The 27,151-nt window shown below is 31.3% G+C and overlaps 1 protein-coding gene across 1 annotated transcript in view; it reads left to right on the top strand.

Annotated features, from left to right (window-relative positions):
- Positions 1-8,544, top strand: part of LOC112602159 (LIM/homeobox protein Lhx5) — a 39,816-nt gene extending 31,272 nt beyond the window's left edge. Inside the window, exons 4-8 of the mRNA XM_025350112.1 lie at positions 1,372-1,602; positions 1,766-1,983; positions 4,898-5,180; positions 7,135-7,293; positions 8,342-8,544. Of these exons, the coding sequence (XP_025205897.1) occupies positions 1,372-1,602; positions 1,766-1,983; positions 4,898-5,180; positions 7,135-7,293; positions 8,342-8,403 (953 nt within the window). The 3' untranslated portion in view covers positions 8,404-8,544. The remainder of the gene's footprint in view (positions 1-1,371; positions 1,603-1,765; positions 1,984-4,897; positions 5,181-7,134; positions 7,294-8,341) is intronic.
- Positions 8,545-27,151: the final 18,607 nt, after the last annotated feature.

The raw sequence follows: 27,151 nt of genomic DNA, 5'->3' as shown, positions 1-27,151 counted from the left end.
TCCCTCGGTCTACATAGTGTAGCTCACGAATTACGCGCTTATCTATTTATACACGGGCGTACACGTATAGGATTGCGAATTAAAATCAGATCACTGCCCGAAATAACCTTTACATATATATATTTTGTGTTTAAAATATCTGTATAACGATGTAGTACGCGTGTGGACCATAAAGTCTTTTGCGTGACATGCGTACATAATATATATATATATATATATTTATGCGTACGTAATAATATAATATCATATTATATACATACCATCGAGAGGGACGAAAGCAAAAAGCGCCAAACAGGCGATTGAATTCGTGATGGGATTTTTGTCATCGATACTCCCCCAAAACACTCAGTGACGAATACCCTTCTCCTTCTCCTCCTATCTGTCGACCACATTGTTTGCACAGGATACTAACCACTACCAGTAGTATTAGTATATATATTATATATACATGCCTGTGTTTGTATACTGAGTATTTGTATACGTGTTTTATATCTATATACATATACATTATATCTCTGGAATGGTGAGCCGACAATGTGCACGCGCGTTCCTATCATCCCCGTCGGCAGACGCAGGTTTAATACTCCCAAACGCGGCAGCACAGCATCAGCGTGGTCCTAGGGCGCGTGTGCAGTACACCCCGCGGGCGCGAATGGGTAATCGAGTTTGATTCCTGAACAAATATTGTCGTAAGCCCTTCTCCACGCGCACCCGTTCTTCCAGTTTCCATCGTGTCGTCCTTCTCCTGCTCACGAAGTCCCGAATCTATTCCACCCCAACCCCGCTACTATCTACCCCTTATCCACAACCAATCGCTCCACAGTCAACCCAAAGGGATATATATTTTATACCCAGAGCACGCTGTAGAGCTGCACCCTCCGAGGGATGTGTATACATATTATATATACATGTGCACCGTGTGTACACAATGGTATTGTGTATGTGTATTATTCGCCAAGCTCTGACGCCTCCGCCTCTGGATATTTATATGTGTTTGTTCGAAACGTCTGCCAATTATGTATATTATACTTTTTAACAAAACGTGCATCAACCCGTGTTTTTCTTACCCCCATTTTTTTTTTTGTTTTCTTTTTTCCCGACTCTCTACGCCGTCTATTTGTGGTATTGTATATACCGTTTCGCTCTCACGCGTCACACACACGTGATCCGTGCGTATATATGTGCTTGTATAACCCCCTCCCCCCATCTATAGACTTCTGATGATGCTCAACTCATAATAATTTGTTTATAGTTATTCAATACAATAAAATACAAAATATAAAATAAATGCGTATTTAAAAAACATACATATTATTTGTATACATGTGGTGATAGTTTTCTAACCATCCAGTTTCTATGCTTGTTTTTCAGGTATCGACTCGTTAACGTACTCGGGATCAGAGGACGAAGATGACGACGAGACCACCTCGAACAGCATATCGTCTACCAAACACCATCTTATCACGGGACTCCATGGAGCAGGCGGCCCGGGTTCGATATTGCCACCGACTACGCCAGAAGCCAACAATAATTCGCTGTCGGCCGGTGACCTGCAAGCCCCTCACTCGGGCTTGGACCTAAAGGAGGATTCCGAGGATCAAGGTGAATGACCCATTTATAACTATATGAATTGTAATATTTTTTTATTACAAGTGGGGTAGAAACTACGGAAACATTACTTCTACCTCCATACACATTACATATGACCCAAAGTTGTTACTAGTTTGGACTATAATAATACGTATACTCTCGTTTTTCGATAAAGGTTCTTTGGATGGCGACCCGGAAACAAGGGACAGTCAAACAGAGAATAAATCGCCAGATGACGGGAACTCCGGATCCAAAAGGCGGGGTCCCAGAACTACCATCAAGGCCAAACAACTAGAAATACTTAAAACGGCCTTTTCGCAAACGCCTAAACCTACCAGGCACATTCGCGAACAATTAGCCAAAGAAACAAGCCTGCCCATGAGAGTCATACAGGTACTTTATAGTTATTGAAATATATTGCATAGCATAATATGTTTAGTAGGTATAATAAAATATAACACCGATCGGGCCGTTGCTTCGAACACAGCGTATATGATTTTTCGTACGTTTTTAAATGGTTTATACGATTATATATTATGTACACATATAAAACACGTGCTTTTTCGGCACACACGCCGCGATAATGAATTGAAAACGACTATGCGCGTCAAAGATTTATATTATTACACACGGCGGTACGCCGTGTGGATACGGTACGGTACGGACGGACGAAAGTCGTAAATTCACTTCTCTAAATTAACTGTCACTATACGTACACAACGCCCGTGCAGTGCGACTGCAGTGATTCGTATTTATTATATATATTTATATAATATGTATTTGTTTCGGGACGGTGCCGATAAAAATAATATATATTATTTTCTCCGAAAGACAATAATAATTTACCAAGTGCATCATCACGCGTTTCGAATATTTTCCATCGTCCGGTGCATATTATGTAAGTCTAACATTTATCAGACACGCACACGTGTTATATGGGTATACCGCAGCAGCAGAAATTACAGTAATAATAATAATAATAATAATAATAATAATATATGCATTGAGTTAAAGCATGCGAGACGCGCTGCCGCCGACGCCGACGCCTGCATTATGGCAATAATGACAAGCGCCAGATTTTTGACACGTCGACGCCGACGGTAATGGACTTTGATGACATTTTGATAAACTGAGTAAAACGACACTCGTTCCGACGCGTTTACCCGAACGTTTACTTGACTGCGATCCGCGAGGATATACAAACGCGCCGCGTCTCCTTTACATTAAATTATTATTTATATAAGTACAACACTCTAGATTAACACGTAGTCGGCGGCAATGCGTTCCGCGTCGGATCCCTCGTCAAAATACCGTGCGATTTTAATTATTTTTCGTCTCTATACTAATTTTTTTTCTTTAGTTTTTTTCCCTCCTCCGACTGTTGCTTTGTTTATGATTCTCACGTTTGCCCCGGTCGGAAGGCTAACGACTTTATTTATATAAATCTATATATATATATATATATATATATATATATGTATGAACATGATATAAGCATATGTATTTTTTCCTCATGATATATACCTGCGCACCGCCAGTATGAATTACGAACGGAATAACAAATTATACAGTAGATATAAATAATAAATACATACATAAATATAGGTATATGCATTCGTACGCAATGCTGTACAAAACGTGAAATAACCTTATGGAAATTCGAATAATTTTTCGTACCTACTACACACAATTAGGTTCTTTTTTTTTTCCGCAATACGCCGTACAAAACGACGGCACTCACGCAAACTCATATATACGGTGCGGCGATGCTAATAATATAAATGCGATGATTGATAATTCGTAAAGGAATTGCATATTTATAAATAATATTTATAATGTGTACAAACAGCTAAACAGGAATAAATCGAAGTATTTGTAGAAGTAATGTAGGTTTAATTTTTGAACACGGTTATAATCTATATATTATACTATTGATAACTATAATATCAAGAATCGAGTATGAAAAATCCTTGACCACGTTTTAATTATAAGTCTTATGATATTCACTCGTAAGTTGTAACTGCATGCAGGAATTCTTGTCTGTAATAATTATTGTCCGACGTTGGTTTACGCGAATCGCAAAAATTGTACGTTTTATTCTTTTTATCGTCGCGTACTTTTGCACTCATATTTACTATACAATATTATGTAGACGTATAACAAATAATAATATATTATATATCATACGATTTTGCGTGTGGCATGACGTTTATCGTGTGGTTTTTCTGTGCCTTGTGGTCAACAATGCGTGTTTTCGTCTTTACGAGTTGCGGTCATTATCGCGCGTGTGCTTGTGCATAAGAAAACGACGACGTGTGTACTTGATTGTTTTTTTTCTTTTTGTCTCTCCATCGGTTTTAACCACAGTCAGGGAGGTCCACTAGTGAGTGACGGCGGTTTCCCGACTCTGGACCAGGGTTGTGGTTGGTTTACAAAAAAAAAAAATCCAAAGTCTCAGTAAGGTCACACACAACGTGCGCGTGCTTTTATTTTATTTTTTCCACTAGTCTTTACGATCGGCCATCAATCAATGTTTAACGTGCCTTTCCCCGCTCGGAAACCAAACGAAAATCATTAAAAATACATTAGGTAGAAATTGAGTCTTCTGTTTTTTATTTTTAGTTCTCACTCACTAGTACATCGAAAAACGGTATATCTATAATGACCAACATTATCGATCGTTTAAAAGGAATTCAAATTGTTGTTACCGAATGCAGAATTATTTATTGAAGAATAACCAAAATGATTTTTTACGAAAACTAGCGCAGACGCGCAGTAAAATCATTTTACCGATTTAATTTTTATAGAAATAGTATCGTAACTTTTAGTTTTATGGTTTATCGAAAAACATGACTTATAGAATATACATATATGCACAGTCTATACGTGTAAAATTGTATACGTATAGGTAAATGGTAATACTGGCGATTTGATATTGTTTATTGTAATGTAATGCGCACGGCGTGAATAATAAATTATACACAAACGTTATTTATTATTATTTATCAAATATTACGAATTATGAGAGTCAAATAGAGTCCGATAGAAAAAATTACCACTATGAAAAAGAGTTTAAATAGAAACCGGTTTTCAATAAATTTGTTGTTTCTTTCACGTTAAAGCACTGCTACATTACTGAGAAGTTGGCATTGTTTAATAGCACATGATTATCCATTGAAAATTATAGAATAAAATAAACATATTAAATAATATTTGCGGCTGCAGCAATTGTTTAGAACGTGAAAATGATTAACGATGATTGGTATCGTAGTTTACGTAGTATTTACGTTTTCGGTCGTTTTCGCAGGTATGGTTCCAGAATAAGAGAAGTAAAGAGCGACGGTTGAAACAGCTGACGTCCATGGGCCGAGGGCCATTTTACGGTGGTGCGCGGAAAATGCGTGGATTCCCGTTAAACATGAGCCCTGGTTCGTTAGACGACCAGCAACCCGGTTTCCCGTATTTCGCCGGCTCGGCCGAAGTCAAGTTTGAGTTTGGATACGGACCCGGATCGTTCCATCCAGACTTTTTCGGCCATCATGGCGGCCCGCATGCCGGCGGCGGACCCGGAGGACCCTTTGGACACCCAGGTAAGCATTTCCTATATTATGCATATTATTACAAATTATATGATACAACTAAAACTCGATAATCATATAATATAGTATTTATTATAAAATAGATATTAACTTACTAATATAATGCATATTATGCACTTATAATTATTATAACATACACCACGTTTTAAACTTATATATATATATATTAAGTATAAAATATGATAATAAAAAAGGTCCCTAAGTTATGACCCTTAACTAGTTTTCCTTTCGTAACTAAAATAATAATAGGTATATCTAAAAATATAAAAATAAAAATTAATAAAAAATTTAATAAATATAAATTAATTAAAAATAAATATTACAAAATTTTCAATTTATTAGTGATTTTTTCAACGGCCAACCATTGTGCATTGTGCCAACATTGTATACTGCAGCACTGTATTATTTAATTAATTAATTATTCAGAAATAGTTATTTTTTAATCATTCAAACCGTTTTTGTTTTTTCGTCTAATTTTCGATTAGTTAGGTATAAGGTAATATTTTTGATACTAACATTATATATTTTCATAAATTTAAATCAGCGAAGCAACATTGCGTACTAAACCATTCAATATTATTCTATATTTAGAGCATTCAATCATTATACCAACATATTATATTATTTATTTATTTAATTATTAACGGTCATAAAATTCAATAGATCACTAAAATAATATAATACAGTAAAACTAAATAATATATTGCAACTAAATGATACAAAATATACCATAGTTTAAGAATTAAAAACAATTAAAGAAAAACAAAATAAATATGAATCAATAATCTAAATTATGTGGTGATAATAACAATAATTTATTATAATAACAATGAGAAGAATAAGATTTGTATAATTTAACAGAAGCTTATATACTCTCATTCATCAGATGCATCATATGGTGAGTATAGGGCAAGTGGTTCTTACCATAAATAGTGATGTGAAATAAAAGAATAAAAGGAGAATAATCAATAAAGATTGGTGGAATGAAATGGAAATTTATAAAATGTAATTAGGAAAGAAAAGAAGGGACATCAATAATACATCAATTAATTAATTTATTTAAAAACACCAAAATCACTTCTACTTTTTTGTATGCTTGATAAGTAAGTCCAAATTTTTCCATAACTGGACTGGGAAAATAATCAAAAAAACTATTTAAAAGATCTGTACACGACTTTAAGAGAACTTAATTGCTTGAATTCTTTTGAATTATACTGGCATTGTATAATATAGAGTGATTTTCTGGGCATTTGATTTTTAAGAAACTGCCAACACTCGTTTGAATTTAAATTAGATGAGAATGACAAATTATTTAATTATTTAAGACTATTTAAAAAAGCTTTGGCAAAAAATTAAATTAAATTTGATACAAATGTCGCGTTCAATAAGACAAAAATACGCAGTGTAAAAATACTTTCAAAACCCCATTTTAATTAATTTTGAAAATACTAAATGTTTAAGAAACATGTATGACGACACTGATTACTGAAGGAGTAACTCACATACTACATTAATAATATTTAATAAAAAAATAACAAAAATAATAAAATAGTTAAATTTTATAACATTTATTTCACTGTTGTCTTCGAAACAGATAATTGTTGGAAATATATGTCTGATAACTATGCCATTACCCGTCCATAAAACTACAACCACACAAAAATAACACTATTCAGGCAAATGACATATATTATAGACGTTTTGACCACGGACGATAACGTATAATTTAGGGAACAAAAACAAACTTCGTAAAACACAACGACGTGACGACCTTTTCTCGAGGATAACGACTAATGATGTTGTCGCTAATGTTGAATACATTTTAAATTTTATATTGTAAACAAATTATGCACACGAATATGATCGAAAAGCGTTAATGTAAAACTTTTTTGGATTTGTAAGCATATGTTTATTAACCACTCCCTTATTGTTGGTCTTTTTGTAGGTGGTATAGATTCCAACCCAATGTCTGGAATGGGTCCTGATTATCCAGGCATGGGTCAAGACGCACCGCCCGGCTTCATTACGCAGCAACAACAGGCAAACGACCAGCAACTAGTGTCACAAAGGCCGGGCAGTCCGTCAGAATTCATGGGCTCTCAAGGCAAGTAAATTTACAAATAATATTATTTATTCATTCATAATTTCTTTTCGTCATACGAAACATCCCGTAAACACAACTCCTCATACACATTTGTATAATATACACTATTCTCTTGTGGCATTAGTAAGTTTTCGAATTATAAAATATACTCTACACTGACAAAAAATCGTCCAATTACTGGTACATATTATGTACGACATAATTATTATTATTGTTTTTAAAAACAAGTAGCTATGTAAATCTGATTTATATGTATAAATATATGGTAGTGGTAGTGTCATCATGCATTCTATAATATATTATGATCTTTAATAGACACAATATTAAAATGAATTGAAAACGCTTAGGCACCTTTATACAATAAACGTATATATATATATATAAGCATATGGTTTTCATAATGTGTATAATATCTTCTTAAAATATATATACATATGTATATTTTAAAATCTATATTGCTGTAAATTATGGATTTTATTATCGTACAGTAATATTTATTTCCAAATATTATAAACGAAAAATTATATACAATGGTCGTATAAACATTTTATGACTGTCAAAGCATATTATTAGAATAATAATATTGTGCTGGACACATTACAAAGCAAAGAAAAATTGTTTATGAAGCTTATATTATATAACTGGTATAAAATAAAAATAAGCGTTCGTTCAAAAATGTTTCGTATATATTACATTATTGTCTCTTGTACCTATATAATACATATACATACCGCATGCAGACTCCGTAAAAAATTGAACGAACAAACAAAACAAGTTAAACTTCTCTACATATAAGAACCTCGAGTATTTATTGTCTGTGTGTGTGTGTGTTTTCATATGCACAGTAACTTGCTAAGCATCTTCTATGATATTTTGAAAAGGCGTATTGAGAATACGCGTTGTGAATGTTTACATCATAATATTATATACTTATAGTGTAGGTGCTATACATCTTTTTTTCTTTTTTTTTTTATTATCATTAAACCGTTTTTTGAGCAAAAATTTAAATAACATTTATGTATAATTTGCCAATTTGTTGTTTTCACAGGTGGTAGTAGCAGTGGGTTTTCGGACGGGCCAAACTTGCAAAACGAAGGTATCGTCTGGTGAGATAATGTATGTTATGCATACATCGATCGCAACCGTCTCCGAAGATTTATGCCCTAACACTCACAGTATAATTTAAGAATATTGTTCAATCGAACGGAGGTAAAATTATTAGAACCGTGCCATAATGTTATTAATATTATTATTATTATTATTATTATTATTATATATCACTATATTATATTATCATAGCGCAAACCATCTTTACGCAAAATAACTAAAAATACTAAAAATTAAAATCGCGCACCACAATACGCGTTATTATATTATTATATTTTTTGAAAATAAAATGTTATTATGTATAAAATAGAGAATATTTATAACTTGTGTAACGGATTTAAAATATACATAAACGTTTAAAATTATTTCGTGCATAAAAATATGTGTATATATATATAACGCGAGTGTAGGCATATAAAACGCAGTATTTGTAGGCTAGAGTAAATTGATATTGTAAGAAATTTTGCTTTTTCGATGTACATAGAGTATATCTAAAAAAAACTTCTGAATCCGGACAAGGTTTTATTTTCCTCGAAAAACATTAAATACATCCGTCGTAATTTCGGTCACGGAAATCAACGGTCACGAGTATTTTGATTAAAGCTAATAAAGTGTGAACGGCTAGATCCTAGAGTATAAATATACATTTTTACGATATAAAACACCTCTAACTATGTATAATATTTACGATTATTTGTAATATGCCCTGTGTGTTTTGTGTCCTAAAAGCCCTAAAAATCGTAAACTATATTACTGCACTGCAGTAGATGTGAATATAATTTGTACCGTATATATAAATATATATAAATATTATATTATAGAGAAAAGTCCCTTTTGTCTGTGAACGGTTTTAACAGAAAACCGTGTATTATTATTATTATTATTATTATTATTATTATTATTATTATTATTATTATTATTATATTATTATGAAAAATTAGATTTACGATAAAAAATGTTATTGTTTTACTATTGTCCCAAAGTTGAAAATATTTTTCTTTCTTTTTTTTTTGTTGTTATTGTATACGTTCCCTATGATCATCAAACCTGTCTATTGTAAAAAAAAAAAAAAAAATAATAATATATATAACTCTGTTGTCATTATCACATCAAACACTGACGTTTATTTATTGTCTTCTTCCCTACATAACAAAAATAGTACCTAAGTAGTACAATGTGTGTCCTCGGACTTGCAAAACGCGTAAATATGATTTGTTTATATATTATATATATATTATATATATAAACATATATACTTGTGTATATAAAATACACGATATGGACGACGATATGCCGGGTTTTCGACGTAATTATGTCGTTTATAATAATATCATACGTACATAATATTAATTTATAATAATACTATACATTACGAGCCGTCGACGTGTCGTTGTGAGCGTCCCGACTGTAAACCTCGGCGGCCACACGTCATTATACTTAACTACACGCAACAATGATGTACAACACGTAACGTAATACAAAACGAAGTTTCGGAAACAATCGGTCGTGGCGTATAAAATATATATAAATCGGCGATCCCCGACGACGAAGAGGGTCGGAAAAAATGGAAAAAAAAAAAATAAAATAAAAACCATTATTCGATTGTAATCGAATTATGTGCGGAATTGACTGTATATGTGCCTTTTCCACAACCGCCGCGACTGCCGTTTTTGACGGTCTTACGGTGAGTGAATGCACGCGGTGTGTGTGTGTGTGTGTGTGCGAGCGCGCGCGCGCTCTTTATTTGTCGTCGCCGCCGGGCGGGGTTAGAGGGCGTCAAGTGCCCCCGCCGCCCGTCCCCTCGATAATAACCGTAATTATGGTCAATTTGTGTAAATAAATAATTGCCCAAAAGCCCCGCAGGGACACACGCTGCAGTATAATAATATAATATGCGCACACACACACACACACACACACACGCACACACGCACATGTATAATACGATAATAACGTAATTGATTACGTGTATGCGTGAGACGCCGTGCGTGCATGTGTGTGTGTGTGTGGGTGCGTGTGGGTTTGTGACAAGTCGTTGTCCGTCGCACACACACAGATAATGACTATGGTGTAATATAGGTAATATAAAAAATATATATAGTAGCGCCGGTGACATTTCTCTTCTTCCCGAAATAAAATGCTACCATCGTTTTTATTATTAGTATTATTATTTTTATTGTCGTTCGCCGTAATAATAAAATGCGCGCACGTCCGTCAAAAAATCGTTCTTCTATTGCGTGCGAGTACCTGCATGTCATTATGTGAAATGTAATAGGTATGTACACGATGCATACGAGTATTATAATAATATCGTATTATAATATATAGAAACCGCTGGCTGCAACTAAATTGTCGTTGCAGCACGACACCATTATAAGCGCGTGCGAGATCCGTCGCATCTGCCCACGATCAGTTTATGCGCCACGAACATATACGAATAAAATGTTAAACATTTTCTGGTTACCTAATAATATTCGTGATTTTTTTTTTTTTTTTTTCCATGTCGCCATAAAACGGTTTGTGTGACAACGCGTACCGTGATACGCTAAGTATACTCAGCATTTTCCTATTTCAAATATTATCAGCTATGGAATATTATTTTTATTTTGTTGACGATCTATACGTAATACGTTTTAATAGAATACATATCATACACAACCTTAAACGGGGCACGAAAACATAAAAACATAACGTTTGAGACACCGTATTATTAATTTATTGCATTCGAATCGAGTAGAAATCGCGACTATCTGCTGTAAATCGAGAACATATTTATTACGTTGCACTCGCGCTCTGTCCTTGCAATGTGCGGGTCTGTGCAGTCACGGCATACGCGTAAAGTGTGTCGTGTCATCCTTAAGCAAACGACTGTAGTGAATTGTGTCAATGGCTATTCGATGTCAATATCAGTTATTTCGGTATTTAAAGGTATACAACAATGCACTTCATTTGTTTTGCGTTCGTTAAAATTTCGAATAATCATACGATAATAGCAACGTCCAGGCCTTCAAGGTAAGAAATTACGCTATTATTCCTACATATAATGATGAATAATGTACCCCGTCAATTATACAACCGTGTTAAAGGTATTGATATTTCCGGGGTTGCTGCAGAAACGGTGTTTTTGAAAACCACAATACGACCACACTATAGGTATATATGCCTATTTATACCTATATATATATATATATATATATATATATATAATATGATGTTACTTGTACCTTCTACGCAGGTTTCGCGGTATATGTGTATGCCAAATAGCTTTGCGGTGACATTACTCATTGTTACGATGTGTTTTTAACTTCGTGTAGTTATTATAGAATTGGCCTATTTCCATTGTCCATTGTTGGCGGCCACGCGATATCTTGCTAACAACGACTGGACTGCGCAATACAATAATGCCTCAAACAAATTACGCTTTGATAATTTTCAATTCATATAAAATATTTATATTATTTTCTTCGCCACCCGTATTACTCGTGCATGTAATGTATACCTATAATGTCTTTTGTATCGTGCATACTGCATGGGATACAAATCGATTTACATTACAAATATTAATGTTTGTAGTTCTGTGTACCTATAAAATAGATCCAATATTAATTCATTGTCCATGTATCACATGACAGTTGGTAATCCCAAATAAATAATTCAATTTCAATTATTGAAAAAGTTATTTATTTTTTTTGATTTGAAACTGAATTTTTGTCAATGATATAATTTGTACATTTTGACAAACAGGTTTTATTTTATAGCTGAATTATGATGTTTTTCCACAGAATTGTAACAGATAACGTATCGAGCGTGGCTTACTGTTATGCATATAGTTATAATATTTATAATACGGCGAAACAAATACTTCGCTAAAATCAAGTTTAGACTATATTGTGAGATGATACAGATGATAATATAACGGGTATTATAAGGTTTTACTAGAATAGAGTATTTGATCGCTCGTGTACAATATAGTCAGTACCTACTTAATGGTATCAGATAGATATGGATCGAACTTTATTCGTGTATTTTTAATAAAATATTTTTGAAGTTTAATTCTGTACCTACCTACCTACCTATAATTTTATGCGAGTATCGAAAAATTATTTAATTTTAATCGATCAACAAAGTTTGTTTACATAATGCAAAGCGTCCCATTTTCTAATTGTAAACTGTAATTCATAATTCATTAACCGGCAAATCGAATATTTATTAGGTACGTTGTAATGCGGTTCATATTTTAAAAAGAAAATTAAGAAAACTGAGTAAATGAAAAAGTGATTAAGTGTTATCATGATAATCTTTATCATTTTAAATCATATATTTGTATACTATAAACGAGATATCAAATTGAATAAATTTCGATGATATAGGAACACCAAATAACTTCAATCATGCTTTATCTACGGATGACGATAGCCAATAGGTACACTATAGAAAAATAACAATTATACAATGAAATAATGTTTAATTGAATAACTTAAATGTATTTATATTTTTTTTACGCCTATAAATATTTACGGAAAATCACCATCAAGGGAAAGAATGACCATGCGAAAAATTGATTGAAAACATTCAGACAGCAAAAACACCTATTACATAAATCGAATAAAATAATATTTCCGAGGGCACATTTTTTATTGTATTGAATTTAACGATCAGTATTAAATTGTCAAGATTTGAAAATTAAATGCATTATTCTTATTTTATTTATTTGTCATATTCAGTTAAGGATAAATAAAATTATGAAAACATATTTTTAAAATTTTTTTTATTGGATTAGAGTTTGTATTACCAAGTCCTAAGATGTATTGTAGATAATACAATACAAAGTAGAAGTAAAGTTGCAACATACCTATGTCCAATCGCCTATTTCCAAATGATCTATATATATATATTATATTTGTTTTTTAAATCGTGTTATTATTTTGAGAGCGTAGAATAGTTGTTAAGAGAACAATATTATTTTTATTGGCACGTTTACTACTCCTATATATTACAGTATTACGATACGCAGAAAAGTTATGGAACAAGAAGTACTCAAAATTGTATTATGACACATATTTTATTAAAACGCATCACTACATTTTTATAGACTCGAACGAGTTCACGAACTCGTGTGCTTTTTCACGAATCTCCACGCTTACAAAGTTAAAATTATATTATTTTAAATAATTCACGAGTTTTCCGAAATCTGGTAGTACTGCAATAGTATTGTAGTAAGTTGTAGAAGTAGTATAATATAAACATACTTGTATATATGTATATATAATTATACTACTGTTGTACAATTATTATTATTAAACAGTAACGGGACGCGGGCGTGGAACCCGGTCGGCGGTTAGTCGTGTCTTGGTGGGAGGGGTTGTGTGAGGCGGTGTCGAGCTCGCGTACGTGTGGCGGAGTGGTAGCGGGGGCGGGGGCGGCGGCGGCGGTTGATTACCTCGTCCGCAAAACAAATCGCCATCGCCGCCGGAACGAAACGGACGGCAATAAACGCGCCCCAGGCAGTGCTATTGTTGTCCGCGGACGAATGTGTATGTGTGTGTGTGTGTGTGTGTGTGTTTGTGTGTGAAAGGCGTCGACGACGGACGGACGACGGATGAACGTCGGCCGGTTTGCGCGAAACCGAACCCGAAAGTGATGGGACCGCGGGGACGGCGGCTCGCGTGATCGCGCACAGAGACCGCGTGCGCACGGCATCGCCACCTGACGCGTTTCTCACGTCAACACTGTCGACGTGCTTTTGGGGAGGTTTGCTCAGAAAAAAAAAAAAAAAAAAAATACAAATACAAATTACTATCGTTATTATTATTGTTATTATTGTCGTTACACGAGCGCTTCCCGTCGACAGGTTTTCACATCCCCTTTCCCCCGCAGCAGTTTATAATATATTATAATATACGGGCGTGTTGCAGAAGCAGCGAGGATCATCATAATAATATAAACCTGTCATGTCGCCACACGCATACGAGTAGACGACGACGCACTGAGAGTACAATATAATGATAATTCCGTGTTCTTGATGTTTATTTAATATTGTACACTGTACAGCCATAATATACGTATATTGTAATTTATAATATAAATCAGACGACGATCGTTTAGAATAGCAATACTATTAGAGACACTCATTTGTTCGATAAATATAATTATGCTGTGTATGTTTTTGTTGTATTTTAAACTAGCGGGTATTACTCGATTTTTTTTCGGTTTGTGATTTAATTATGTATTTTTGTTTCTTTTTCTTCATTATATAAAAACTTAACTAAAACAATTTTGTTATTTTTTTTTTTTTCAGGAAAATATTTGAATTGTTTTGCTGTTGTAAAAAAAAAATTAAACTCTTAGATTCAATAACAATATTTTAAAAAATAATAATTTTCTATCATTCAACATAGTTATCCGTGTTAAAAAGCATTTTGGCGTACTTCAAAATAACATGTATAATTTTCCAATTCGAATGAACTGTGCACATAAATTAAACCCCGTAAAGTTTAAATAATAAAAAAATAAAAAAAATAAAAAAATAGAAGATATTATTGAAAAGCTGTTTTGAGTATCTATTTCAGAATAACGTACATTATATCCTCGTTTGGACCAATCTATAACCACTATAGAAAGAAATGAAAACCCATGGACTTTTCTAGAACGCTTGGTGATCTAGGAAGTCATCTGATTATGGTATAATATGATACAGTTTCAACTAAGATCCGATCGAATGATTAAGTTTAATTTCAAATGAAATGGATTGGTAATTTAAGAGAATATTCGTTTTTATTTAAAAGCGAACATTAAACTGTATCGTTTAAATAAAAAGTATTTTAAATTATAATGTATCATTTTTATAAACTATATAAGCGTTTCGTGTCACAACTCACAATGAGCTGTTGTTGTTTATTTCACCCACTCCATAAAATAAGATTCAAAATAAAATTCAAAATTTACATATGATTACAAAACATAATAAAATATATATACCTATAATATGTTGTACCCACTTTGATATCTGGTTATGATTAACTATCATAATCAACAACAATTTTTGAAATATATTTTAATCTTCATTACAACTACTAAGTTAAAAATATATCACTACTTAGTACCTACCTATGAGAAAAAAGGTACGTAATTAAAAACGAGGAAAATGTTTAAAAAAAAAAAACAAGGAATAATAAAAAATTCAAAATGAATATAAATGGAACAAAGAAAAAAAAAATGTTGACTTAGATATTTGGTCTCTTGTTGGGCATTTTACGTATTTTATTTTCCGCCTGCAGCCTGTTTGATTGGAAATATGAAATAAATATGAAGAATGAATTCCATGTGTATAATATAAAAGACGATCATAATTATTATTTATATACATGGAAAATGATAAACGCCATGGGGTAAGAAAATTGTGTAAACGTGTATGCAATATTTATGTGCTGAAATGATTTCTAATAATATTTAATAGGAATACGATAAGCATAACGTGATGTGTTTAATATATTGACAATAATTTTTACCGTCTCTATATTATATCCGTATAGTTAATATAAAAAAAAAGCCCGTCTGTAATATAGAAAAACCGGTTGTGAACACTGTATGTTTACACATAACATATCAATCAACGCGTTGAACTTTACAAGTCGACTGTCGACGTACACTCTTATAATGCTATGAACGATACTTATTATGTATTATATATTTAAATTTATACTATACTAATCTCTATCAAGTATCGTGGGTAAATTGTCGGGAACTGAATTCTTGCCAAATAATTGATAAACAGTGTGTTCGTAACAGTCAGTATAACGATAGATAGAACGCGTAGTGGAATCGATACACATATTACCAAACGGAATGCATATGCGAGTATGCGACATACTATTACTATGACTACATCCATAATAATCGTAAATATTACAAAAGACATTTATTTTATTATTTTTTTTATGCATCATACTTATATATAGAACGATACTGTGGTGTGCAAAAGAAGAGATTAGTGTGACAAAAATGAAGAAGAATAATAATTATAAAGAGGGAATAAAAATAATAAAATGTATTACGTGCGCTGGAGTTATAAACCAATTAAATCAAAGTTATAACTCAAGTCACCATGAGCTTAATTCCTCGTGGAGAGGGGTTGCCGAGGATTTGTATTGTATCCGTTCGGCGCTGGCAAAATCCTCATGGCTTAAGTACGCGTGGATGGCAGTGACTGTGGGTCGTGGGAGGAGGATAAGGGATACAGCCACCGCAGCCGCATATTACACGCACATATTACGTCGTGGTGCAGCAATTTCGATGTTCGTCTGCAGCGCACGTTTAATGTCAACCACCACTGTAACTTGTAGCTTGTATACATATTATACGCCACTTCACTACGATATTGTTAATATTTTCGTGTATAGGAAATAATGTAAAAAGAACACGACAGAAACCTGATCGGATGACAATTTCATTGCAAGTGCATGAGCATCACACAAACGTTTTTCTAATGAATGCTGTAGAATCCAAAAAGACAAAAATTATAAATGGCATTATATTGTTATTTATACATAAAAATTATGAGGAACGTAATTTTTTTATTGATTTTTTCTATCAATTATAGTTAATAGCTAATTCATATATTGATATGTATATAACTTATTACATGTGTAAATAAAAATTTAATATAGCTCAGAAATTCGACAAATGTACTGCATGCATATAAAGCACGTAGTTTGGATTTATCTATAAGTTAAATCAAATTAGAACACACATTTTATATAATGTGAACGATGACCTGCGCGACTACGACAAATCATTATGGTAACGAATAAAAAGTTAGTTATTTACTATCAGTTACACTTAAACAGCTATATATATATATATAGCTATTGAATATCGTATATACTATTCGTACAGTTATAATAATATGAATATTTTGTAGAACCCAAACCCCGTCGTCTAGCCAAAGAAACTACACAGACGTATATACGAGTATACATATTATACACGTCGCACAAATTATACATGTTATATATATATATTATGATCTTTAAGCATTAAACTCATTGGTTTTAAAATGGTTTATACACTTTTATTTGCTGGGTAAAATTATTATTGTTATATTTTTTCTACAACATTATAACAGCATATATATATTTGAAACTTGATAATCTAATTTAACTTCAACCAAGCTGTTTATTGCCACTACTGTGCATGATACGAGACGTGATTTAAATGAAATACAAGTTTACAAATATATAGTTTGAATCATTTATAAAACAATAATCAACATATCTGTGAATATTCTAAAAATATTAATATTATTATTCCAGCGTTATAAAATTAGTCTTATTATCTTTTGGCAGATATTTAAAACTTGTACTTATTGTAATTTATTTTTATCGATGAAGTGAATAAGCGTCGAGTGTGTTATGTGTATATTTTATGTTGATTAATTTTATAATTTGTACTTAGTATTTTAGTGTATAATACCGTAGATTATAGAATTTGACTTACAATGGATTAAAATAATTTAAAAAATAGTATTTAACACAATACCAATTGTAGTTATATACATATTATATTTTTAACCTACTATCACCACAATAAAGTCAAGATTGAGAATTTTGTAAAATATTTCAAAGTATATTATACTAAAATGTATAATATTAAAACTAATTCGTAAATAACAACAGGTATTTACACTTTAAAATTTAATGTTTGAGTGTAGCTTGCACATTTTTTTATAAACAATTTATTATATTATATTCTTTTATAAGCAAATAAAAATGTTATTTTTTTTAAAAAATTCTGTTCTATACATTTTATATAAGTTTGAATAAAAAATGGTAATAACTAATAACATTACTGCTCACACGAATCACGCCCAGGAGATTCGGTATTACTTTTTTTTTCTTTTTTTATCATAACGTTTTATTATACACCAACACCGGAATCGTAATTACCACGTTACACATTAATTTTAATAATATAATTCGACATTACTATTTACTACAATATCATTTGATATAATATGTGGTTGTTACGGAAATACGTGTCGGCATAAAATTGATGTGTGTAATTAGTTTTAAACGAAACGTTTTGTATGTTACTAAATTTTAGTACCTATACAAAGCCCACAGTTCTATTAAATATTTTTAGACTTACACATAAACATAAATATATAAATAAATTTATATGTTAAAAATAAAAACAACATTAATATTTTTTCTTTTAAATTTTGTGTTTCATTAAATGTTTGTAATCGACGGAATAGTTTCGATGGTCCACTGCCAATTTTTTCAATAATACACTAAAACATTGCAAATATTATTAGTACCGTGAAAAAATAATTAGAATTTACTTTTACAGAAAAGTATTATTATATTTTAATTTTATTATATCGATTTGCATAATGAATTAAAAATAACGCCAAAGTCTGTATGGTACAAAGACTATATTATAGCTAATTTAAAACAATTTTTAATTATACATAATTTATACAGCAGTAATTTTCAAACTGAATATTGCAATATTTTGTTCAAAAAAATTAAATAATAACTAAAAACAAAAAGGTCGAAAAGTTATTGATATACTATGAAATTGTTGTTTAAAGTATAGTGTGCCATGAAAACCTTTGATACAGAAGTAGATATATAAACTTAAATCAATTAAACAAGTTGATTGTCTAAATTATCTTAAAATCACCATCACATTTTATACAAAATAGTCTCGGGTACAATTCTTTATACGACTTAAAACAATTTATATATATTTCTCAATTATGTTTTAATTTTTTTTTTTTTACATCCTCTGAATCAATTACCAATCCCACAAAAAGATTCAACTTAATATTTTAGAATGCACTTATTGACTCTCTTCTTAACTGGTAACATCACATCCATAGGAAATAAAAATATGAAAACTTTATTGGTTATTCGGATTCCTCATTCCAAGTTAACCATTGAAAACAATGTCTACTGTATGTAACTATTATAAATCTGGATTTATGGCATTTAACTGTGGGGTTGTACTAATAAGTCTAATATCTATGTAATGCAAGGTTGTCAAAACATCACACTTCGGACTACCACTGCAGCTTGCAGGTTCGAAAGAAACAATGCAATTTACCGTGATATTATACTACCTACAATAACAAACGAAATTCAAATGTTTACTCGCATATACGACAAGAGGCTAGATCACCATATCAATCCATTGGCAATTAAATTATTCAGTTATTAAAACTTCATTGACATCAGATCTCTCAAACTTCTGAAACCATACGATTTAGTTTAAGATTTTAGATTAAGGCTGCAGGATCCACCTCATTGAAAGTTACTTCATTAACGTGTAAAATTTATATTTAAATTATTTCTGGTATGTAAAATATATATATGTAGTTATTAAACATATTTATAAAGACCTTTGGGTCACTTAAATAATTAAGTCCCAGGGCATTTGAAAAAAATAATATTTTGAATAAAAAAACAATTTAGCTATTATACGTATGTCTATATACAATAAAAGTAAAGAACCCTTTTCGAGAAATTTGAGTTAAAATTTTGTAATTAAAGTTAAAAAAAAACATACCAATTATGTCTTCATATTAACACATTTTCTTCTCAAAGGTACTGTTTAAAAAAAAATATCTTTTACATTTTTAGCATCTTTATTTTGTTAGTTTTTAATATTTTAATGAAATACAAGCAGCAATAAATTCATCTATCTACACATATTTCGATTTTATCGAACTCGTTGTGAAAAATAATTTTTTAATACTATTTAAAATTGATATGAATATTTAGTGTTTTGTATTAGATACAGTTTTGTTAAGTAAAAAATATTTGTAAGTACTGTTAATTCAATGTTTTATAATTTTATTATTTAGAAATAGCAACAATTTTTTTTTTTCATCAAATGTAATAATTTAACAATGAAATAAAAATATTTTCGAGTGCCGTGAAAATGTTTCCAAATCCAACTCATTATCATAGACTCACCACTCTTGATATACCTATATTATAATACCAGTTAGCTATGACCTATGTGGTAATGATGCCATATTCAATAAAGAGAAGCGTTTTAATAATCTACAGTTAAATCTGAAAAAGGACATAATAATATTTCACTAACAGAATTGTGCAATGATATTTTTTTTCAAAAAATATTTACACGCTAACATAAATGGTTATTGTATATAACATATAAGTCAACTGAATCCGCGGATACTTACAGAAGAAGTCTAATTTACTTTTTTTCTCTATATATTATTACGATAACATCGTGTATTCGTATAAGTGTATTGTGTGTACCGCACGTAATATTATTATATTAATATATTATAGAAGTACGCACGATGATTATTGCAATGCGCAGATAACGTGGTTTCAATACGGTCATTTATTGGTATATCATTCCCGCAATGGAAATGTTAAAAAATAAAAACAATTTGCTCTCCAGATCATCACGGACTTTCTTCATGGTAGTCACTAATCACGGTGGGTACATATAGATACAAATAGAAATGTGGTTTCTTTAATGTCGCCGGTTAATTAGGTTTTATTTTTTACTCACGACACGCGTCGTCGTCGATACCGTTGTATTTCCTGTTCGTTTACTGCAGCTACATCATTTCATATTTTTTTCTCCCTCAGCAAAACACATATAATGTGTCATGTCTACTTCATCTATATATACAATATAGATATAATACTCGTATACATACATACTAAATTACTATATAGTATAGTATAGCTGGTATACAATATTATATTCACGTACATGCTGTACATGCTTAACTATATACTCCTAAACATCTTTTCGAATTCAACTTGTTTTCCCCCTTCGTGTTTTGATTAACAGGAAATTATTTATACACGGTACCACTTTACACTCATTTTGTTTTCCAACATCGGACGCTGTCAATGTGATTTTTAATTTTTTTTTTTTTTTAAAGTATAATCTTCTCTGCGCTTAGGAAATATTATGATAGAAAAAAACCGTTCAAAATATTATAAAATTAATTTATTACACAATAATATAATGTATGTTAACTAAATTTTATTATATACGTGGTTTGAATTTAATTGAAACTAAAAACGGTCAAACTGAATCCACCATATACTGCAGATAGCTATGTACTGTAATTTAATTTAAATGTAATTTCACTAATTGATTAAATTAGTCTATAAATTTATAAATTTTACAATGGTTTACATCAAGTTAAATAATAAATGATGTACTTCAACCTAAGACAAAAACATATTGGATATCAAATTATATGAACATTATAAATAGATTTATAATTTTTCTTATAAAATAGGTAGAATAAATTTTATTGATTTTTTCTAATAAAATATATTTACATATATTATATACTGATATTATAGACCTGTCGATATTAATGCATGAATATTTTACTGTCGGTATTAAATTCAGTATCTATGTAATATATTAATACTTACTTATTTCTTAAATAAAATTTATAAAAAACAAGATTTAAAAAAAAAAATATGATATTTTATTCAATTATAAGAAAATCTATGCCCTATACTAAGTACGTATACTTCAAGTTATGTACATACACACAACATGTCTTATAACTAACATTCAATTTTATTATAACGCAAGTAAAAAAACAATATTGGCTAATGATATTGTTTAGTACCTACCATAAAAGCAGATATTACGGATATTAGTGAAGCTATAGATTAGGGTAAATAAAGTTATTTGAGATAAATTATATTATGTTTTATGTTTTATACTTATTGCTTATAAAATTGTTATTTATTTTCATACAACGTTATCCATATGAATCGTATATTATTTGTTAATTTATTTGAACTAAAAAATATCAACATTGTCTCACAGTGTAGATAAAAGGTACTAATATATATAATAATTATATAAATATATTTATATATGATCATATTCGACATCCTTACCACCGATATAATAAGTTATTGATGATTTATATTATTATATAATATTGGGGTGAAAAAACCCTCAAAAAATAATGTATATTATATATCATCTGCAGTTGTGCTCAATACATTGGCGGCGGTCAAACAATCTTAATGCCGCCGGTATTTTGTGTGTCAGCATATAAAAAGACCTTTGTGGGAGCTCGAGAGCTCGACATGGGTCCTTCGCCACTGATTATTGATGCAACTATACAACAATAGTTTTTCTTTGTAGGATTCGGTAACAAATCGTTTTATCGGTACTATACAATACAGAATCCTTTTTGCCGAACACTATTAACGCACAACTGATGAAATATAATGGTTTTCAACCTGCGTAGTCTCAGCGCCGCCGCTGATGACCTCTTCCAATGTATTTATCGGCAAACGATACGTACAACCGTGTTTTTCATGATACCTCTCGAGAGCATAATATAAAAACCATATTTTATCGTAATATTATTATTGTTCCAACAAAATAATGGTTAAAAAAACCATATATCATATAATATGATAAATAGGCACACATTAACAAAGCGGTATTCGAAAGCGCATTTAAAATTATATTAAGAACCATATTTTGAGGGATAAAATATCATATGCCTACCTTTTTGCAGTAAAAAAAAAAAACCAAATTTACTATAGGTACATGACAATTGTTTTGAGTATAAATTTAATTTCTCGAAAATTATATTAACGTTTTAAACATTTTTTTTTTTTTTTGGCAAAAATTATCGTTAACAAAACATTTTTGACCAAAAAATATTATTTCTATCTACCACATATTATATATTTACTATTTTGATTGTTATTATTTTTGATTTGAAGACAGGTAAAAAAAAAAAAAACAACTACATTTTTAGTATTTCATTCAATGTGCCCACTGGTAGATTTATTTTGTAGGTATTTTGAAATAAACCGCAAAAATCGATTAGGAATCAAAATCCACACGATTTGAAAACTGAAATTTTAATTCCATATCGCTATATCTCTAATAAACAAAACATTATATAGGTACAGTAGGTACACTCATGTTCTTCCAAACGACGCGCATTTTCTATTCTCTACGCAGAGTGCATCAATGACTGACTGCACATCTGTTATTATTTATTGTTATTGTTGTAAACTTTTGCGGAAATCTCGCGTCGTACATACAGTATACAATGCTGTATGCTAGTTTTATTCGCGCACAGTGCGTCCTGCTGTGTGTGTACGCTCGCGCGAGCGAGTTCCGAAAATAATATTTAGGGCGTTTGCGCGTGTGGACTGTGGATCATTATGAAAATATATACGTGTATACGGTCGCAGTCGAACATGTGTCCCATTGTCGTGAACGTCGATAATTTGTACCTAATAACGGCGTTAATGGCCCGTGTACACGATAGACGCGCGGAGAACTTGTACATAATATATATGTATACAAAAACCGGTCGTTTTAAAATCCAATTTGTGTACTCTCCTCCTATACACCTCGTCCACCATACTCTGGACACGTACAATACGATACGTCGTACATGGAGGCGCTGACAAAAATTTTTTTTTTTTTTTTGATTTACGCGCCGGCGTTAACCCTTTGTGCGCGGGTCCTTTCTTTGCCCGAGGCCCAGAGGCCGCCTCGGCGGGGGGGCTCTTGCGCGCGCCCGATTTCGAGTGCGCTTCGCCCCTCGCGCAGTCTTCGTCGTCATCGTCATCGTTCAACTTAACACGCAGTGGTGGGTGACCGTATACACAGACGATAGCGCATTACATATTGTAATAAAATAGGTATATATACTTTTTATACTCGTGTACAAATGTTTTTGCCGCTCTCACACCACGTGTGACGTGCGCCGCAGCGGTTCTACGAAGGGGGTCTCGTCGGTGATTCTTCTCTACCTCCACTAGAACCTCTTCTATATACACGCGCCGTTTCCCCTTTCGTCCGTCCACCGATTGCTCCGGGCACCCATCGAGTTTGTGTTGTTTTTTCCCCTCTTCCACAGACTCCTCTCACTCAAGTATATATGATGTGTGTGCACACACCAAGTCTCCCGGCGGGCGGCCTGATAGACTTTTGACAACAACAACAAAACAGAAAAACACTACAGAACCAAAGATATACGCTTGGACAGAGGGTGGGAGAGTGAGAGAGATAGAATAGAAACAATCGGACAACATATACAATATACATATTATATATATATATATAATATACGTGTCTATACAGAATATTCATTATTATATTATAATAATATGATTACATTAATTTTAGACGCGAGAGAATAATATAATGTTATTATTTCTTTTTTCTATTCGCCGACGTCGTGTAAAAAAATGTTCATGACCCGTGGATGAGTGTATATAATATAGTCCAGGGCAAGCACATGGAACCGTAATAAAAAATACAAGTAATGGAACCGGAACCTTCTGAAAATCTTGGAAGCGGAACCCTTATTTAATTTTTTAGGGTGCTGATGCATACAAGTGCACAGTGTAGATTTTTTGGTCACCATAAATTTGATTTTTTTTTAAATATTTGTATTATTAAATAGATAGTTTTTTGATAATTACTTATAAAAGTAGATATAGTATCTTATTACATAAATAAATATTTTTTTTATAGGACAGAAACCGGATCAGAAAAAATAAAAGTATAGTCAATAGCTCAAATATTACATACCGCTGACCGTATATACCATATTATTAAAGTGGTCGCAAAAGCTCGTTTCTCTTTAGCAAGGAGTTAAACAGCCGTTACAAAATTTAAAAAAATAAACAGCTCAACACTGGTGGAAAACGTAACATTTCTTATATGATTTCTGTAGATACAAATACTCGTACTTGAGTGTACACGAGCGCAAGGCGATGGCCGTCATATCGGTGCGTGTATATAATATATATATAAAGGAACGTAAAGTTAATAGGTATGAACGTATAAGTGGATTTGTTCAAGAGGGATCTTATATAGTGGAGTGTGTGTTGGGACTGTGAAGTAAGTATATACACTATTTGAAGAGAGCGACCGGTCGACCCTATAAAAACGTTTTGTGTGTGTGTTGATGATAACGATGTACAATATCCGCGGAAAGGGCGTAGAATAACTGTATATAAGATTAAATATAACATATATGTAATATATACGTATATATATTATTTGTTAATTAAGTACGTGTGTAAACTTTAGTACCGTAGTATATATGAACGATAATCGATCTACAATTCCAAAATTGATATCAAAAAATTTTTGTTTTTGTTTTTTTTAAATCTATGAGTTTTTTTTCCATCGCAATGTCAACTACATTTCATTAACTTCCCATTTATCTTGTACATTTTGACACTTCTACAACATACACAACTTTTATTCCCTACGGTAGGTGAAGATTATATCACACCATCACAGACCTTTGCGAAATATTGTGTTTACAAAAATATGATGTAGTTGTGACAAATTATTGATATAACCTTTTGTAGTGCTGTCTACACTGAATCACCATTAACGTCTATCTTAAACTATAAGTATCTGTAACGATAATTTTTTATAGTGGCCCTTGTATGGACATAACTATACTATATTATTAATGATTTTTTTTTTTTTTTGACATAAAAACCTACTTATATTACGTACATACTAACTCACAATTTACACGTAAACTGTATAAAACTTTGAATGTACTTAATGTAGATATGTAATCGATAGACTTTTAATTTTTTGTCTAGATCGATTTCATTACTATGAATTTTTAAGTTTTAAAAAATATTGCAAAAAAATAAAAAAGTATTGTACTACAAGTACCCTTATAAAAAAAAAACCAGATCAAATACTTATTAGTGAAATCTACGTAAATCCAAACATCCGTTATTTAAAATTTCTTCAGAACGAGAAAAAGTAAAATTTATAAATAAATTAAAACTATGTTACCCGTCTAGAGAAACAGCATTGAATGACGATTGAAATACTGATTATCACGATGTAGATACCCACAAAAACCGCAAAAAAAAAAAAAAAAAAAAAAAAAAAATACGAATGTACCATAAGGATATTTAGATATTGTACAGAGCTAAAACAAATATCGTTAAAGAAATATTTTTAAATAATTATGGGTGCAGTTGCTGTATAATATAATAACTTATAAGAAATGATATTACGATTGTTTTGCTACCAAGTTCAAATAATAATGGCTATATAATGCTTACACTATACAATAAACTGTGAAACGGTACAGCCTGGAACAATTTCCCTTTAAAACCTATACAGCTAAAATTAACATTGGCCTCGATCGGGCGTTTTTGTTTAAGCAGAATGAGGTTGATGGAATAATCGTACGGAAGAACGTCATTATAAATAATATAGTCGAAACATTGGTATAAACATTAGGTATAATAAAATTATTTGATAAGTAATACATACATTTAGAGCTGCTATATTTTGTAAAACTATTCTTATATCTTATAAGTTATACATGTTTAAATATCATATGATATTATAGTTACAGAGTCATCGAGTATTATAGTGGGATTTTTTGTTACTTCAAATAGTGATAACTCAACTCAAAAATACAAAACAAGTCATAAACATTTTTCCTAACGAAAAAGTAAAACATGAGGTTTCGTCGTTATTAGTTTTTTAGGTAGATTTGGAGTATGAAAATTATTAAAACATCCAAATTAAAAAACGAAAACTCTAATTTAATTTAGTAGACTTGAAACATTATGATCTGAGAAAAAGAGTACTTACGATATTATTATGGATGGATACGTGCGCACTGAGTAATTGATGTGCGTAGTGACTCGGTGAAAAAAAATTTATTAACAGTGTTCAAAAATAATAA

Source organism: Melanaphis sacchari, unplaced genomic scaffold, assembly GCF_002803265.2.
Source record: "Melanaphis sacchari strain LSU unplaced genomic scaffold, SCAv2.0 Contig84_pilon_pilon, whole genome shotgun sequence".
NCBI classification, from domain to species: domain Eukaryota; kingdom Metazoa; phylum Arthropoda; class Insecta; order Hemiptera; family Aphididae; genus Melanaphis; species Melanaphis sacchari.
This window is presented reverse-complemented; position numbering and strand designations above follow the sequence as displayed.